Below are 17,274 nucleotides of genomic sequence, written 5' to 3' on the forward strand. Positions count from 1 at the left end.
GAGAGAGAGAGAGAGAGAGAGAGAGAGAGAGAGAGAGAGAGAAAAAAAAAAATGAGAGAGCGAGAGTTTGAATTACAGAGAAAAAGCGTAACATCAGAGAGAGAGAGAGAGAGAGAGAGAGAGAGAGAGAGAGAGAGAGAGAGAGAGAGAGAGAGAGAGAGAGAGAGAGAGAGAGAGAGAGAGTTTGAATTACAGAGAAAAAGCGTAACATCAGAGAGAGAGAGAGAGAGAGAGAGAGAGAGAGAGAGAGAGAGAGAGAGAGAGAGAGAGAGAGAGAGAGAGAGAGAGAGAGAGAGAGAGAGAGAGGAGGTAGCTGTGGCGTGGCTGAAGAAATAATTGGGCCGCGTTAGCATACAATGGGGAGACTATCATCCATGGCTTGTATAATTGTGCATCCAGAGACGGCTTTGTGGACTTCCGACCTCCGTAATGAATAGACCAATTAGATGTAAAATTATATTCCAAGTTGTAAATTTCTCAAATGGGGTTGTCTCTATGTCTAATTTCTGCTTACCCTGTGCCTCGTAACTCAGGCTTAAGGCGGAAAATATGGCCTCCTGGGCGACTTGTGGTCATCGCTCGCGCGCGGGAGGAAAACAAAAAAGAACGGACTGCGTGCAACTGGTGATGGAAAGGCTAATTATTAACCCTGCAGGAGCTCTACGACAGGTGTTGATCACTGGTATGACACCTGCAGGAGCTCTACGACAGGTGTTGATCACTGGTATGACACATGCAGGAGCTCTACGACAGGTGTTGATCACTGGTATGACACATGCAGGAGCTCTACGACAGGTGTTGATCACTGGTATGACACATGCAGGAGCTCTACGACAGGTGTTGATCACTGGTATGACACCTGCAGGAGCTCTACGACAGGTGTTGATCACTGGTATGACACGTGCAGGAGCTCTACGGTGTGACAGGTGTTCCACACTGGTCCTGTCGCAGCTCTGCCACAGGACCCCCGGGCCCATCACATGCAGGTCGACCCCAATACAACACCAATGACCACCACACACACTCCATAGAAAGAGTGTTCCATGTGAACAGTGAAGGAGAGAGGAGAGAGAGAGAGGAGAGAAGTTAGGCAGGAGCAAAAGGTGCATAAAATGAAGTACACAAAAGTACCGAGGATCACTTTAATTTAAAAGACTTACCTGACAGCGGCTGGAGGTCCCAAACATCTTGTCCTCACACTCAATGCATCATAATTTTGAGACTATCGACCACACTCAAAATTACGAGAGCTTTGTGAAATTCAAAGCACAGCAATATTGACGCTTCAACGTACTAATTTGCAGCGCCCCCGATATATACTCAATTAGTTGAATTTGCGGGGGTTAGGCCACAGTTCTTGTGCTCTGCCTTGCGAATCTAAATTGGCTTATGTATAGGTTTCAGAGCCGGTTAATCTGTCATGTCAACATTTAAAGGAAACGTGCCTAACCATTTCTGTCTCGCCCGGTGATTCAACCCGGGATCCCCGATTGTGAGTCGAAAACAAGAGACTACTGTGTTACTGGACACATAGTAGGTATTTATATTTTGTGTATAAAGCCACTGTTAATCTGCAACGTTTTTGGCAATTCAAACTGTTCACTAATACGATTCAGTTCAAATTGTTCCCTAATATGATTCAATCCAAATTCTTCACTAAAAGAATATTTTTTTTTGTTTCCGAGGCTGGTTTCCCTAAGCAGCAGAGTAATTGCCTAAGTGTAGTTATAGGAAGAGATCTACGCGCGTGGTGTCCCGTCTTCCCAGTACTCTTTGTCGTAAAACACTTTGAAACTACTGACGGTTTTGGCCTCCACCACAGGCCAAATGTCTCCACCACTTAACTTATTCCAACCATCTACCACTGTTTGCGAAAGTGAATTTTCTTATATATCTTCGGCAGCTTTGTTTAGTTTAAATCTATTACCTCTTTGTTCTTGAAGTTCCGGATCTCAGGACTTCTTTCATCTCAATTCCATCGATTCCCGTTATTATTTTGTATGTAGTGATCATATTTCCTCTTTTTCTTCTGTCTTCTACTTTTTGCATATTTAATGCCTCTTAACCTCTCCTTGTAGCTCTTGTCCTTCAGTTCCGGGAGCCATTTAATTGCATGTCTTTGCACCCTTTTCAGTTTGTTGATGTGCTTCTTAAGATATGGGCACTATACAACCTCTGGATATTCCAGCTTTAGTCTAAAAAACGTCGTGAACAAATTTTGTGTGTGTGTGTGTGTGTGTGTGTGTGTGTGTGTGTGTGTGTGTGTGTGTGTGTGTGTGTGTGTGTGTGTGTGTGTGTGTGTGTGTGTGTGTGTGTGTGAGAGACTTCTAGATGTTACTACTGCTCGGCTTAGACTCGGTTACAAGTATCTCTGGGAATTCTCATTATCTGCTGATGTAGACCTGACCAAATGTAAACTGTGTCAACAAAATTATTCGCACACCCTCCGTCACTATGTGATGGAGTGCGAAAAGATACGTGAATTTAGAGACAATTCTATAACCAATGTTCCAACGATGTGTAAATATTTCATTCAAAATGATCTGCTACCAGAAATTTTAGCCAAATATCCCCAGTTTGCTAACTGTAGGTAGTAACTGAGTGACTGTAACCTATCCACCGCTGCCCACTGCATGGGGGGCGGTGTGCAGGACAAACATATAAATTGTGACACTAGCTCTCCACATGTCAGTTGCTTGATTTAGAACCTGTACTTGAGGTCGATTTCGAACCCATTGTTGATGTGACGACTTATATTTAAGTTTGTAACTAGCTCATCAAGATTGTAACTTGCTTAGCTAAATGAATTGTGGGGTTCAGTCCCTGAGCCCATTATGTGCCTCTGTAACCCTTTCCACTACCGCCCACAATATGGGTATGGGGTGCATAATAAATGAACTAAACTAGCTAACTAAACTAACAGGGAAACACAGATGAATGACATCGAAATTGGGAGTGAACTAGGGAACAGTGATCACAAAGAAATCAGATTTAGCATAGAGTGTGGAATAGATCTGCAGTAGAAAATACTGTTAAAAGTGCCAGATTTTCGTAAAGCTAATTTTAATATCCTAAGAAATTTTTTGGGTCAAATAGATTGGAAAGTCTTGGGCATGGGGGGTGGGCCGGTCTTCGAGCAAGACGTGAACCCAGCGATGGGTGATATAAAAGGAGATTTGGATTTGGATTCAAAATATAACTTATTTAAAAATATTATAAGCAAAGCACACTAAAGTAGTATACCTTACAAACTGAATAGATCAAATACAAATGACCCGAAATGGATAACAAAGGATCTGAAAAACCTTATAGGTATAAAGAGAGCTTGGTACAAAAGGATTATGAATGGGGAAGTCATTTTAGAACAAGAATTCGCACAACTGGTTAGAAATGTTAAAAAAAAAGATAAGGAGGGCAAAAAGAAACTATGAAGTTCGTATAGCAGGCCAAGCAAAGGCAAATCTTGAAGTTTTTTTCAGTTATATCGAACAAAGGTTAGATATAACGAACTTGGACTTAGAAAATAAATGGACTTGTTCGAAAGGATAAGTCCATTAAAAACAGAGACAGGTCAGATAACGGATAATGACGAAGAGATAAGTAGTATTTTTAATAAATATTTTATCTCTGTATTTACTAAAGAAGAATTTACTACTATGCCTTCAGCCGAACAAGTCTATGTGGGTGGGGGACGAGGACAGGTTGACTAGTCTAACAGTTACCAAGAATGATATTATTAAACAAATAGTAAAACTCAAACCAAACAAATCCCCAGGGCCGGATGAAGTGTTTGCCAGGGTTATCTTGAGGGTGCTTAAAGAATGCAAAGAGGAGCTTTGCTATCCATTGTCTACCATATTTAATAAATCATTAGTCAGGCAGAGTGCCAGTCGTGGAAGGTTGCTAATGTGGTACCAATTTTTAAGAAAGGAGATAGATCACTTGCATCAAACTATCGGCCAATTAGCCTAACGTCTATTTTGGGAAAGTTACTTTAATCGATAATTGCAAATACCATTCGTCTTCATCTTGAAAAATATAAATTAATAAAAGTCACAACATGATTTTACAAATGGCCGTTCATGTTTAACAAATTTGCTAACATTTTATTCCAGCATAGTTGATGCAGTTGATAGTGGTAAGGTTTGCGATGTTGTGTACCTTGACTTTAGCAAAGCTTTTGATACAATGCCACATGAAAAACTGATTAAAAAGATAGAGGCTCATGGTATTGGGGGTGCTATATTAAGTTGGATTAGGGCATTGTTATACCAAAGGAAATACGAGTTAGAATAAATGAGGTCAAGTCAGAGTGGGAAAATGTAAGTGGAGTGCCTCAAGGCTCTGTCCTGGGACCTCTGTTATTTATAATATATAGAAATAATTCAGATTCAGGTTTGAGTAGCAACATTTGCAAATTTGCAGATGATACAAAAATCAGTAGGGAAATAAACACGGAAGAAGACTCGCTGTCCCTTCAAGTCGATCTAAATAGGGTTTAGAAATGGTCAAAAGATTGGCAGATGCAGTTTAATGTAAAGTTTTGAGGCTAGGTAATGATGATATGGTGTTGAGATTGCAAAGTCGAATTGCGAAAGGGATCTGAGAGTTATGATTAGTAAGAAATTAAAACCAAAGGATCAATGCATGAATGTTCGTAATAAGGCATATAGGACACTGGGATTTATTTTTAATCAAAGCGTTAGTAACAAGACACCTGGTGTTGTTCTTCATGTATATCTTGCTCTGGTTAGGCCCCATTTAGATTTTGCAGTTCAGTTTTGGTCGCCGTACTATAGAATGGATATAAATTCACTTGAACATGTCCAGCGTAGGATGACTAAGTTAATTCCCCAAATTAGAAATCTTTCATTTGAAGAAAGATTAACAAAGCTTAAATTGCATTCACTGGAAAGGCAAAGAGTTAGGGGGTGACATGATAAGAGGTTTACAAGTGGATGAATAGACATAACAAACGGGATATTAATAGGGTATTAAAAGTATCAACTTTGTATCAACGAGACTGAACTCGAAACTGAACACGTAAATACTGATTTGGTAACAGGGTTGTTGATTTGTAGAGCCAATTACCGCATAACGTGGTGGTGGGGTTCCTTTATTGTTTCAAGAGTGGGTTGGACATGTATACGAGTGGGATTGGGTGGTTATAAATAGGTACTACCTCGTATGGGCCAATCGGCCTTCTGCAGTTACCTTTATTCTTATGTTCATTTGTCTAATCTTCTATTGTCATTGTATCTATAAATTATTTCGGTGTTGCTCGTCAAAACATTCCCGGTGATCGTCTCATTGTGTGTGGTGATTATATGTTCCTTGATGGAGCCCTGTTGCATTGTTAAACGCCTAGAGACGTTGTCTTGCCTATATACTGAGATCGTTGGAGCTGACAGTCCCCAGGTGGGCACGTGAAGGCATAAACAACGTTGGTCTCTTTCCAGGCATTTTCCTTGGTGTCAAAGTTCATTAGCAGGTTGACGGTTTTCCTACTCTTGTAATATATTGTTAGTTTTATCTTTTGGTTGTCGTCATTTGGGGTAACGTTCCTCTCAATGATCTCTTTTAGGGCTCTTTCCTCTGCTTTGTAGGCAGATCACACACATATATATAACAATAAGTGTTCGAAGACCTCGTCCAACTCTTCAGAGGTTGGGTGCGTACCCAAGATCCGATACAGCACGTATTGCCCCTCTGAACTGCGACACTGGAACAAGAAACTGCCCGCTCTTGAGTCTTGTTTTCCCAATGAGGTCCTCTCCCACCTCCTTTAGGAACTTGAGTGCACATTTACCCCAGGCACCCAGAGTCTCAGAGCCTATCAGCACGAACCTGTAACAACATTCTAGGTCCTTGTACTTGTTGGTTTTCTGGGTCTCCCTGAAGGTGGCTACCCCGCCTCCCTCAGCTGTACTGAGAGGTAGATATGCATCAGCCAATGTAGACGCACAGGTGTAGTCTCACATGACTTGTTTACCATCCCTCCATGACTGCAGTACGTGACTCCATCTGGGCATTTTTGGCTGTTGTCGGGTCTGCACAACTAAAGTTGTGTATACATACAAATATATATATATATATATATATATATATATATATACATACATATATATACTGTATTACATATTTAATATACAGGTATACACCTCATTAAACACAACAGCAGTGTGACTAATGTTAATTTTCTTTTGGATATTTTCCATTCTATGCAAATACCTTCTATCATCTGGAGGGTGAAGAAACACTAGATCACTTAATAGTTCCATTTTATTGTGTATATAAATATTATATTATATATATATATATCTATATATATATATATATATATAGATATATATATATATATATAGATATATATATATATATATATATAGATATATATAATACATATAATGTATATATATGTACATATATATATAATTCAACCTTTAACATTAAATTACAGAGCAAGAACTAGGACCAAAATCTGGTTTTCTCAAAAAGCTGTTGGGAGCCTGTGGATCAGAGATCAGCAAAAACAAAGATAACTCCCACCAGAGATAAACTGCTCACTCCCATTAGCAAAGAGTGAACAGGACAGGGATGGGGAGATGGGGAGTGCACCCTCACTTAGCTTATTGTACCCAAGCATGGAGACCTGATCTTCAGAAAGACAAATGCATTGGAGAATATTCAACAATGGGCGACAAAAAATCATTCCAGAACAAAGTCAACTCTCATACCAGGAACGGCTGAGGTCCGCAGGATTAACAACACTGCAAACCATACATGATGACTGATATATCCTAAACTTCTAAAACAGCAGTACTGAACAACTTTGAGGATATTGATCCAGACTAGTACTTTAAAAGGTCAGATGTAAAACAAACAAGGAGAAATAGTTTCAAGCTCAACAAGTCACAATGAAGGACAGAATACAAGAGATGTTTTTTCATCCACAGGGTTATAAACCCATGGGAATGCCTAACCACTGAAGCTGTAAATGCCAAAACATCTTTGCATTTCAAACTCTAGTTCGATAAGATCATCAGGACAAATGGGGAGCCTTTGACAATGACCAGGAAGCTGCCAACTTTCTGTCCTCATCGAGGCCACTAGATAGTGGCCCCTCAAATAATCTCGGATACTGATTGGCTCCCTCCCTCCCTTCCAGAAGACATTTTACTATATTCAATGCAGGATTTCAAAGCTGTCGTGCCACAGAGCCTCAGTAGAGGAGGCTGGTCAATAGGTAAAAGAATAAGCTCTAGCCACATGACATACCAAGGGCAAGGCGAAGTGATAAACTCAAAAAGACTAAAGAGCTCACACTGGGAAGGAAGCACCAAAAGCTTCCAATTAACAAGCACCTGCCAGCAACCAGTAGAAACCACACAGACGGGGCACCACAGGATCAGTCTGGCTCAGCCCGTCCCAAACACAAGCAGCAAGACCTCAGTCAAATCAAATCAAATCAAATGTTTATTTAGGTAAGGTACATACATACAAGAGATTTTACAAAGAGGGATGGATTTATAGTTAGGGCTAGTACATACAATGCCTAAAGCCACTATTATGCAAAGTTTCGGGCAAGAAAAACTTAAATGACTAAAGCTTAATACTAATTGAGCATAAAGAGTGAAATGAAAACATAGCTGAAAAAGCAGCACAAATACAATTGTCGACAAACAGCGCTCTTTAAAAAAAAAACAGACATTGGTTGACAATAGAGGGGTAAGGTAGGTTACAGAGAATTTATTAGGTATAGCTTCGTTTTTATCTTAAACTGGTTGAGAGAGGTACAGTCTTTAACATGGTTGGGAAGGTCATTCCACAATCTGGGTCCCTTGATTTGTAAAGCATTTCTAGTTTGATTAAGTCATACTCTAGGAATATCAAAACTGTATTTATTTCTGGTGTGGTGCTCATGGGTTCTGTTACAACCTTCTATGAAGCTTTTGAGGTCAGGATTGGCATTACAGTTTAGCATTTTATATATGTATAATACACATGAGAGAATGTGCAGTGACTTAATGTCTAACATATTCAGAGATTTGAGTAGGGGTACCGAGTGATGTCTGGGGCCAGAGTTGGATATTGTCCTAATAGCAGCTTTGTGTTGAGTAATTAGAGGACGTAAATGATTTTGGGTAGTAGAACCCCAAGCACAAATACCATAGTTGAGATATGGATAGATGAGGGAGTAATAGAGAGTCACCAGGGCAGGGCGGGGTACATAATATCTGATCTTAGAAAGAATGCCAACAGTTTTTGAAACTTTTTTTGATATATTTAGAAGAAAATTTATATTTATTTATTTATATTTAGTCAGAAAAAACAGAATGACCTGGCCCAAAGCCCACCAGACAATACTGGGTAATGCAATTCAGACAAACATGCTAGATCAAGGCAAGCAACGCAAGCCAAAAACAGCCATGCACACAGACCACAAACAGCTGGACACAGCCCAGTTTTGGTTGATCTCTGATCCGCAAGCTTCCCTTCAACTCTTTTGAGAGAACCAGATTCCAGTACTCATTCCTGGTAAGCTCTCACGGGTTTGTGACCTGGCTACTTTCAGGTTGCAGTTTTAGTGACCTAATGTGTAGGACGTTCCAAAAATACTATACTGTAGTGCATTGTAAAACACAAATTATGTGTGAGTAACAGTATGTCTTCTTTTAAAACTTAAACATAAGGGCAGATATAGATTAACTGCCCAATAAAAAAGAAAATAATACCTACTGTCCAATATAAAAGAAAATGACACCTACAAAAATAAAAAGGTTAATGCATATAAAAGGCTACATCTGAGAAGACTAAAATGCTTCCTTTGGCAAGATACTGGTTCTAAGCGACTGCATCATGGCGGCCAGGGTTGCTGGAGGAAACGAGTGAAATGGGCCAACTTGTGATTCGTGAGAGCACTTATACTTTACTATTCTTGTGCTGCTGGAGAGAGCTTGGAAAGGCTTACAAGTGAATTTTCTCTGGCCACTTGAGACTGGGCAGAGCTTTCATACTGTCACTAGTTTGATTTCTTGTTCAAGATTGATTGATTGTTTCACATTGTAAATTAAAATATATTGCAAATTTTGTGTTAGCTTTAAGACTTCCTGAAAATGCTATGCATGTTAGTGGTTTTGCAGAAATGTACCATTCAGTCACCAAAATCTTTACTTTCACAACCCCTTACCCCCCTACCACAACCCCCCTTAGCCTGAGTTTATAATACCTTGTATTATATATATACATATAAAATAAATAAATTTCATAGTGCATCAATACAGAATTTAACCTGCCATGAACCAATCCTTTGGGACCATTATAGTGAAATAGCTACAAAATTATCCTGTTTAAAGGGCATAACACTTTTTCTATAGCTTTGTGTCTTATTTCATAGCAGGTGTGACCCAAAAAAGAATTTTATCCAGACATCTGAACTGCCTTTATGAGTTAACAATTGACTGGAACATATAAAATTATTTTTACAAAATTTCTACTTTCTGGTCTGACAATACCTAGAAAATAATAATTGTTTTAAGAATTAATATGCAAGATTAAAAAAATAACAGGTACAGTTCAAATGCAGACAAAATTAATGAAAAACTATATTATATTACATATACTGTAGTGAGAGAACGTAAAGAACTGGCACAGATCACTGTAGAGTTCTGTCAGTTCTTATAGCCAAACATATCTTTAGACAAATCTAAATGTAAATTTGCTAAAAGAACAAACATTGAAGCTATGTACACAATTAAAAACAAGATCCATTACAAATATATATATAATTCAAAGATATACACCCAATTAAATATCATCAAGGTTGAAGTTACCCATGTTGTTCTGCTCGGACCAAGCCCCATGCCGTGCACCATCCATCTCACTTGCCACAGCATTATCACTCCTCAGCCTGTGTGATCCCCCTCCAATTTTTGCCCCACAATCGGGACAGTTGCTTTCAACCATTGCTCCCCCACACTCAGTGATGCAGTACACATGCCCATTTGGACATTTGTACCAATGCCCCTGCTTGAGCCCCATAGCTTTCAAGATCATTATCTTCTCGCTCTCATTAATTCCCAAGCCACCAACATATTTCTCACTCTCTTTCAAAAGAGCACGTATTTTTGTATCTAGTTCTGAATCGAATTTGATTGTAGGATCCATTAGCTTCTCCAACTTTACCTTGATTTCCTTAATCTTATCACTACTATAACTCATAAATTTTTCATTAAAAGTCCAATAGGCAGGAAGAATCATGAGACGCTCCAATTCACAGCTCACCTCATCAACCATCTGAGGAGCAATAATTGTATTTTTCTTCATAACAAGTTCAACTATTGCCTCCACCCTTGGCCGTAATCGAATTTCATGATTAGACAGCTGACGTGCTGCCTGAAATCTGGAAAGTAGTGCTTGAACAGTATCTGTGGTATTTTCTTTAGACAAAGACATCAGGATTTTGGTGGCCTTTACAAGGACTTGAGATTGAAACTGGATAAGCCTCAGTTCTCCTTCATTAACATATATCTTCCTGCGACCCTTTACTGGTGGTCCCATACTGAGTTTCTTGTGTAATTCTTTGGTCTGAGAATTGAAGTGAACAGCAACTTTTGGATCTGTGGATATAGAATGTATTATTATTATTATTATGATAGAATCTAAGTCAGTGCTGAAAGTTGGAACGATGAAATTGATTTGGAATGATGATTTATTACAATCAAACTTTTGACTTTTTACATCATAATACATTGTGTATTTTCAAATTTGTGAAAATTTCCCAAAACAGTCAATTTATATATCATCCATTACATTAGAGTCGAGCAACAAAATTAAAAATGGATAGGGCAAGCTCACTGTCAACTAAACATGGCATAATTTTACCAATATTCTTTTGTTTACCTAATATATTTTTTAGCATTAGTATTTATAAATTATTTATAATGTACAGATAAAAAGTGATATAAATCATTAATGTATAATTAATTTACTTTCTAAAACAAGAGTGTTATATATAAGACACATAAAACTGGGTACAGGTCGTGAACAGGAAGATAACACAGAAAATCAGTAATATAATTAAATTTTAGTAACAATTAAATGAATTATATTACTTATTATCTTTATTGCCTTCCTGTTGACGACCTGTACTCAGTCAGTAGAAAAGTAGATCAGCTGTTCGATAAATGAAATAGTGGCAAAAGTAAAGAAAGTCAAGTACAGTAGAACCTCGAGTGACGAACGCATCAAATGGCGACCATTTTGGGTAACGAACGCCCCGATCGCCGACAATTCGTCTCGTTAGGCAACCGCGCGTTTGAATAACGTCAACACCACATTTTGGGGGGTCGGGGGCTGCTTCTCGCACATTCTCGGATGCCTCCGACAATGCAAATAAATTATTTTTCTTTATTTAAAGATGTTATTGATGCTGGGATGTTGCAAAGCATTGACTTTTTGTAGAAAAACGAAATGAACTTTTTTAAAGAAAGAACAAATGTAAAAGAGGTTTGTTCGGTGTTTGTTAGGTAGGCTACTCCATGTTTCTTATAAAAAATAAAAATAAAAAATTAAGAATTTTGAAAAACAGAACAAATGGTAAAAAGGTTCGTTCGGTGTTCGGGAGGTAGGCTGCTCCATGTTTCTTATATAAAAAAAAAAAAAGAAAAATATAAAAAAACAGTTGAAACAATTTGAAAAACGGACAAATGCCATAAAGGTTCGTTCAGTGTTTGTCAGTTAGGCTGCTCCATTATTAAGAAATAAATGAAAAATACAAAAAAAAATGGAACACATTTGAAACAGAAAGATTGTCATAATGGAGCAGCCTACCCAACAAACACTGAATGAACCTTAATGGCATTTGTCCATTTTTCAAATTGTTTCAACTCAATTTAAAAAAAATTTTTAGTTTTTTTTTTATTTAAGAAACATGGAGCAGGCTACCTGCCGAACACCGAACGAACCCTTTTGACATTTGATGTTTTTCAAAATTCCTTTTTTTTTTTCTTTTCTTTTTTCTTTTTTATAAGAAACATGGAGCAGCCTACCTGTCAAACACCGACAGAACCTTTTGCTATACAAAAAGATGAAAAAAAAAAAAAAAAAAAAAAAAAAAAAAGAACAAATTTGAAAAAAGAAAAAATGTCATAAAGGTTTGTTCAGTGTATGTAAGGTAGGCTGCTCCATTATTTAAAACATCGGATATCATATTGATGTTTTTCGGTGGTAGAATGGATTATTTGTATTTACATTATTTTCAATGGGGAATTTTTGTTTTGAATAACGTCGGTTTCACATGACGACGATGGCGCCGGAACGGATTAAATTAGTTATTCGAGGTGCCACTGTATATGTATTATCTACTTATTATAACATTTAACACAAGAGGGAATAGTGGCACATGATACATAAGCCAACTTGAAGTTAATGCAAAAGAAATTGGTGCAACACCCAAAACTAAGCCCAGAGGAATGCCAACCAGAAAAGGGAGTGAAGACAACTGACCAAGGACCAATTCCTGCAGAAAGATGAAGGCTACTCTGGCACTCCCATTAGAAAATCTAATAAGAAAAGAACCAGGATAACATTCAGATACAAAATCTAAAATGACCCAGGGACCAAAAAACAAAAGCATGAGCTAAAAGGCAGAAAAGAAGTGCAGAGGTCCAGCTATTCAGGTGTGGTAGGCTGAGACCCAACACCCCAAGAACTAAAGCACCTGACAGGGGTATGAGGACTGATCCCAAACCCCATCCAGTCCCAGAACCCCATATGAGAATCAACAGAACGTGCTCATATGCAGTGAGAGTGGGAAACAAGTAGAATGAAGCTTGAACCATAGGTGGCGATTTCAAGCAACCACCATTCATAGCTTCAAAAGCAAATATAACAAAGGGCACATATAAATATACCAGCTATATAAATATCAACAGCTATGAGGCTGGGCTCTAGATCTGAATCTCACTCTGTATATGAACAACAAAATCAGAGGTAAATACCCTGGAAATCAAGAGACAAGTCACAAAAGTTGAGCAGAAAGGAAGCAGATGGCTGCCTCATACCAAAAGATACCTGTAGAAGATGAAAAATCCACTACCAGCGCTGGAAGTGGGTATTTCATCTTTCAAAGTAGGGATGACCTAAAACTGTGTTTTTCCAAATCCCAGTACCTCTCATGTCAGCAGAGGATCCCTTCAATAATGAAAAAAAAGGGACTACACAATAGGTGGATGTGATTAACCCACAAGCAGGAGATTCCAGCAACAAATAAATTGATCACAGAACAGCAGCATGTAAACCAAGAAAGGACAAATCACAGGACAAGGACACCAGTCTCCGTGGTGTAGTGGTAAGACACTCGCCTGGCGTTCCGCGAGCGCTATGTCATGGGTTCGTATCCTGGCCAGGGAGGATTTACTGGGCGCAATTCCTTAACTGTAGCCTCTGTTTAACGCAACAGTAAAATGTGTACTTGGATGAAAAAACGATTCTTCGCGGCAGGGGATCGTATTCCAGGGACCTGCCCGAAACGCTACGCGTACTAGTGGCTGTACAAGAATGTAACAACTTTTGTATATATCTCAAAAAAAAAAAAAAAAAAAAAAAAAAAAAAAAAAAAAAAAAAAAAAAAAACTTTTGGCAGAAAATAAATATACCCCAGAAGTATAAAACAACCAATGAAAAGAGTCTTACCTTGCAATAGCAATTCAATTTCCTTCCTCTTTACTTTGAGTTGAGATCTATAATATTTGTACTTGACATCTTTAACAGCTTCATATGTCTTAAGTACCACGTCCTGATAACGACGATTATTATAGATGGGCTTTCGACACTTTGGACATGTCTTCATACCAATTTCAGCAGTTTCTTGGCCCAGCCAGCCCTCCAGGCCTTGAACTTCAATAGTGTGGCCACAGTCCTCCAACAGCACAAATCTGAAATTTTGTAGTTATTGAAATTGTTATGAAATTACTTTTTAAGTCTTTGATGCCTTTTTCTCATAAGGTAAAGTACTCTTGCATGTAAGAGTTTGTAACTTCCATGAATTTGATTTAAATATGAGAGTAATTTATTGAAGGCCAAAATCATTTGCAAATACAGGTTTAAAGTTGCACAATACTATTTAATGGAAACATACTGAATAAAATATGAGATGTCAAAAAAATAAATACAATACAGTATGGAATACACTAAATATTGAATCAGTAAATGGACAGTAACATACCACAAAATACTTTATGATGTGCGTATAACAAAATGCTGAACAGCCCAAACTCACCTTGCATCAGCATCCTCTTCATAGCCCAATAATACAAATTCTGTAAGCTCCTCTGCATCACAAATCCGACACAATGGTGGACACGGATCACCGCAAAAGCCAACACATGGATGGCTACACTTCAGCTTTCGTGGGCAAGCCTGATCACAAGGTTTTCTTGAGCACTTCTCACCACAAAGTTTCGTACATTTCAAGTGCTTACACTTCCAATCACAATTCATCTGAGAAATAAAAACTTTAGATATAGTCAAATTTATTCTGTTAAAGAAATTAGATGCAAATGTATATATGTATGGAGTGGGAGTCTGTATTTACCTGATGGGCCACCATCAGTCTAGTGGGCATGATGAAGACAGGAAGCCCATGGCATGTCAAAGGTCCCCCCATATTTCCTGATTATTTTTTCCAACTGGATTTTGGTACAGTACTGCAATAATTTCTTAGCATTTATGGCTATGGCAGGTAGGCAGTTCCATAGCTTTATAACCTTATGTAGTACTTTTATCACTTTCATCCGGCGGCGACGCAGGCTGCGTCACTAAATAAACTGACAGATGTCCGATGGTGACGCATGTTGCGTCAAAATTTTAAATATTTGTTAGAATTCAATTTATTGTTCAATTATTATGGGTTTAGTTTTAAAATGTGTGCCTTTACACTGCAAACGACTTGATACCAAAAAGAATAATGTAGCATGACAATCGAGGTCAGAACACTGGAAAGATTATAAATACTTGTGTGGTGATGAGCATCCAAATTTAAATTTTTGGTAAAATTCCATTTATTGTTCGATCATTATGGGACTAGTTTTAAAATGTGCGTCTTTAGATTGAAAACAATTTGATACCATAATGAACGATGTAGTGCGATAATTGAGGTCAGAACACTACAATGATTATAAATACTTGTGATGAGCGTACAAAATTAAAATATTTGTTAACACTACTGCTGGCGCCACACGCGCACCGCAGATTTTGACGTCATGGGGCCAATGGTACGGGCAAGCATGCGGCGACGCCTAAATGTGTATACTCGTTTCAGTTTTCTCACCTTAATTCATGTGCTACGTCATTCGTTTTGGTATCATTGTGTTCGCAATTAAATTCCCTGCAGATGTATATGCATATAATGTCCAAAAGTCTGGCAAGACTTCCTGCAGCAAAGCCTAAAGTTACCCATGAACGAGCACCAATTTGCACACCACAACCTAATGTGTATACTCATTCAGTTTGATAACATCAATTTTCATGCTACATCGCTCGTTTTGGTATCAAATTGTTTGCAAAATAAAGCCACGCATTTTAAAACTAGTCCCATAATAATAGAGCAATAACTGGAATTTTAACAAATATTTTAATTTTGGACGCTCATCATCAAAATTACTTATATATTTCCAGTGTTCTGACATAAAATTTCACGTTACAGCGCTCATTTTGTTATCAAATTGTTCGCAATATAAAGGTGCGCATTTTAAAACTAGTCCCATAATAATAGCACAATAAATAGAACTTTAACAAATATTTTAAAATTTAGAATTTAGACCCAAATTTGTATTTATAATTTTTCAAGTGTTCTGACATCAAGTTTCATGTTACATCTTTAATTTCGGTATCAAATTGTGCGCATTGTAAAGGCGCTTATTTTGAAACTATTCCAAGCTCAGTCGGATAAAAATTAATTTTATACAAATATTTTTGTAGTGGACGCAAGTCCAGTCAACGGCTAGGACTCGAGAGAAAAAAAATGGACGCAAGTCACGTCCAAAGAGAACGATAGTGTTAAAATTACATTTACTGTTTGATTATTATGGGACTAGTTTTAAATTGTGCGCCTTTAGATTGCAAACAATATGATCCAAAATGAACAACATAACTCCTAAATTAAGGTCAGAACAATGGAAAGAGTACAAATGTTAGTGTGGATGTGCGCTCCTGGGGAAAAACTGGGCCCACCTTGGGGTGGGTTGGGGTGCACATGCCGGGTGCGCAAAAGTGTTAAATAGCTGTGCAGTTTAAGAGTTAAACAGCACATTTCTGCCACAGAGTATTTAGTAACCAATAATTTAAATTGCATGCACCATTATTATTTAATATGCACTAATGGCATTCTCCAATTCTCTTTAGCAACAGCAGCACAATTTAGCTCCATCCTCACAACCGCAAACATTTCCCTACACTCTCACATATGGCCCACCTAACCCTCACCTACTAAAGTAGTTACAATTGCTAAGTATCTTCTTGGTTTATCAATGTCAAATGTTTATAGTGGTCTGTACTAGTCAATATTACTCTAGCATTATCTGTCACTATCACTTTGCTTCATCCATGGTTATAAAGTGAGTCGGTGAGATGTGTCCGGTTCCCAGTCAAAATGTTTGTGTTACTTGCCGGGTTGACGGCAACGTAACTACACTCATCACCATCCTCACACCCACTTACTGCCACCTGTCAACACACTATTACCCACCCAAAAATCACACTATTACAAGGTGGTTAGTACAGTTGGTTCATAACTGAAAGGTCCCAGGTTCAATATCTCAAACACTGTCTTTGACATTATGTCCTAATGTTATATGGCACAGGCTTTGGTATTATGGCCTATGGTGATACTGCACAGGCAGTATCCAGGCAGTATCAATATTACCCCACTTGATATTATGAAGTGGGGTGATATTGAAAAAGAATTCAATGTCTAGATAATGTAAAATTAAGCAGACAACAAAATAGTGTTTCAGTGTGAAATAAAAATAACATCCATTAATTTTACTGATGTACGCTTCTATGAACAAACAATGTCAGTCGGTTCACGAACAAAACTTTCAATTTCAACAAATAATTACATGCTGATTAATGCAAAGTAGCTACTTTTCTCACCTTACATACTGTGCAGGGAATGCCACATATCTTCCGGCAACGACTGTGTGTACAGCGCCACTGGCATTCTTCCTGGCATGGGGGACACTCTGCACTGCAAGGATGCTTGCATCTGCAAGT

At 38.1% G+C, this 17,274-nt stretch overlaps 1 protein-coding gene across 1 annotated transcript in view; it reads right to left on the reverse strand.

The window, feature by feature from the left end:
* Positions 1 to 6,264: 6,264 nt before the first annotated feature.
* LOC123754401 (uncharacterized) overlaps positions 6,265 to 17,274 on the reverse strand; it is an 82,410-nt gene continuing 71,400 nt past the window's right edge. The window contains exons 19-22 of the mRNA XM_069326798.1: positions 17,155 to 17,266; positions 14,282 to 14,502; positions 13,696 to 13,937; positions 6,265 to 10,619 (exon numbers count right to left, since the gene is read on the reverse strand). Of these exons, the coding sequence (XP_069182899.1) occupies positions 9,808 to 10,619; positions 13,696 to 13,937; positions 14,282 to 14,502; positions 17,155 to 17,266 (1,387 nt within the window). The 3' untranslated portion in view covers positions 6,265 to 9,807. The remainder of the gene's footprint in view (positions 10,620 to 13,695; positions 13,938 to 14,281; positions 14,503 to 17,154; positions 17,267 to 17,274) is intronic.

This window comes from Procambarus clarkii, chromosome 18, assembly GCF_040958095.1.
Source record: "Procambarus clarkii isolate CNS0578487 chromosome 18, FALCON_Pclarkii_2.0, whole genome shotgun sequence".
Classification (NCBI taxonomy): domain Eukaryota; kingdom Metazoa; phylum Arthropoda; class Malacostraca; order Decapoda; family Cambaridae; genus Procambarus; species Procambarus clarkii.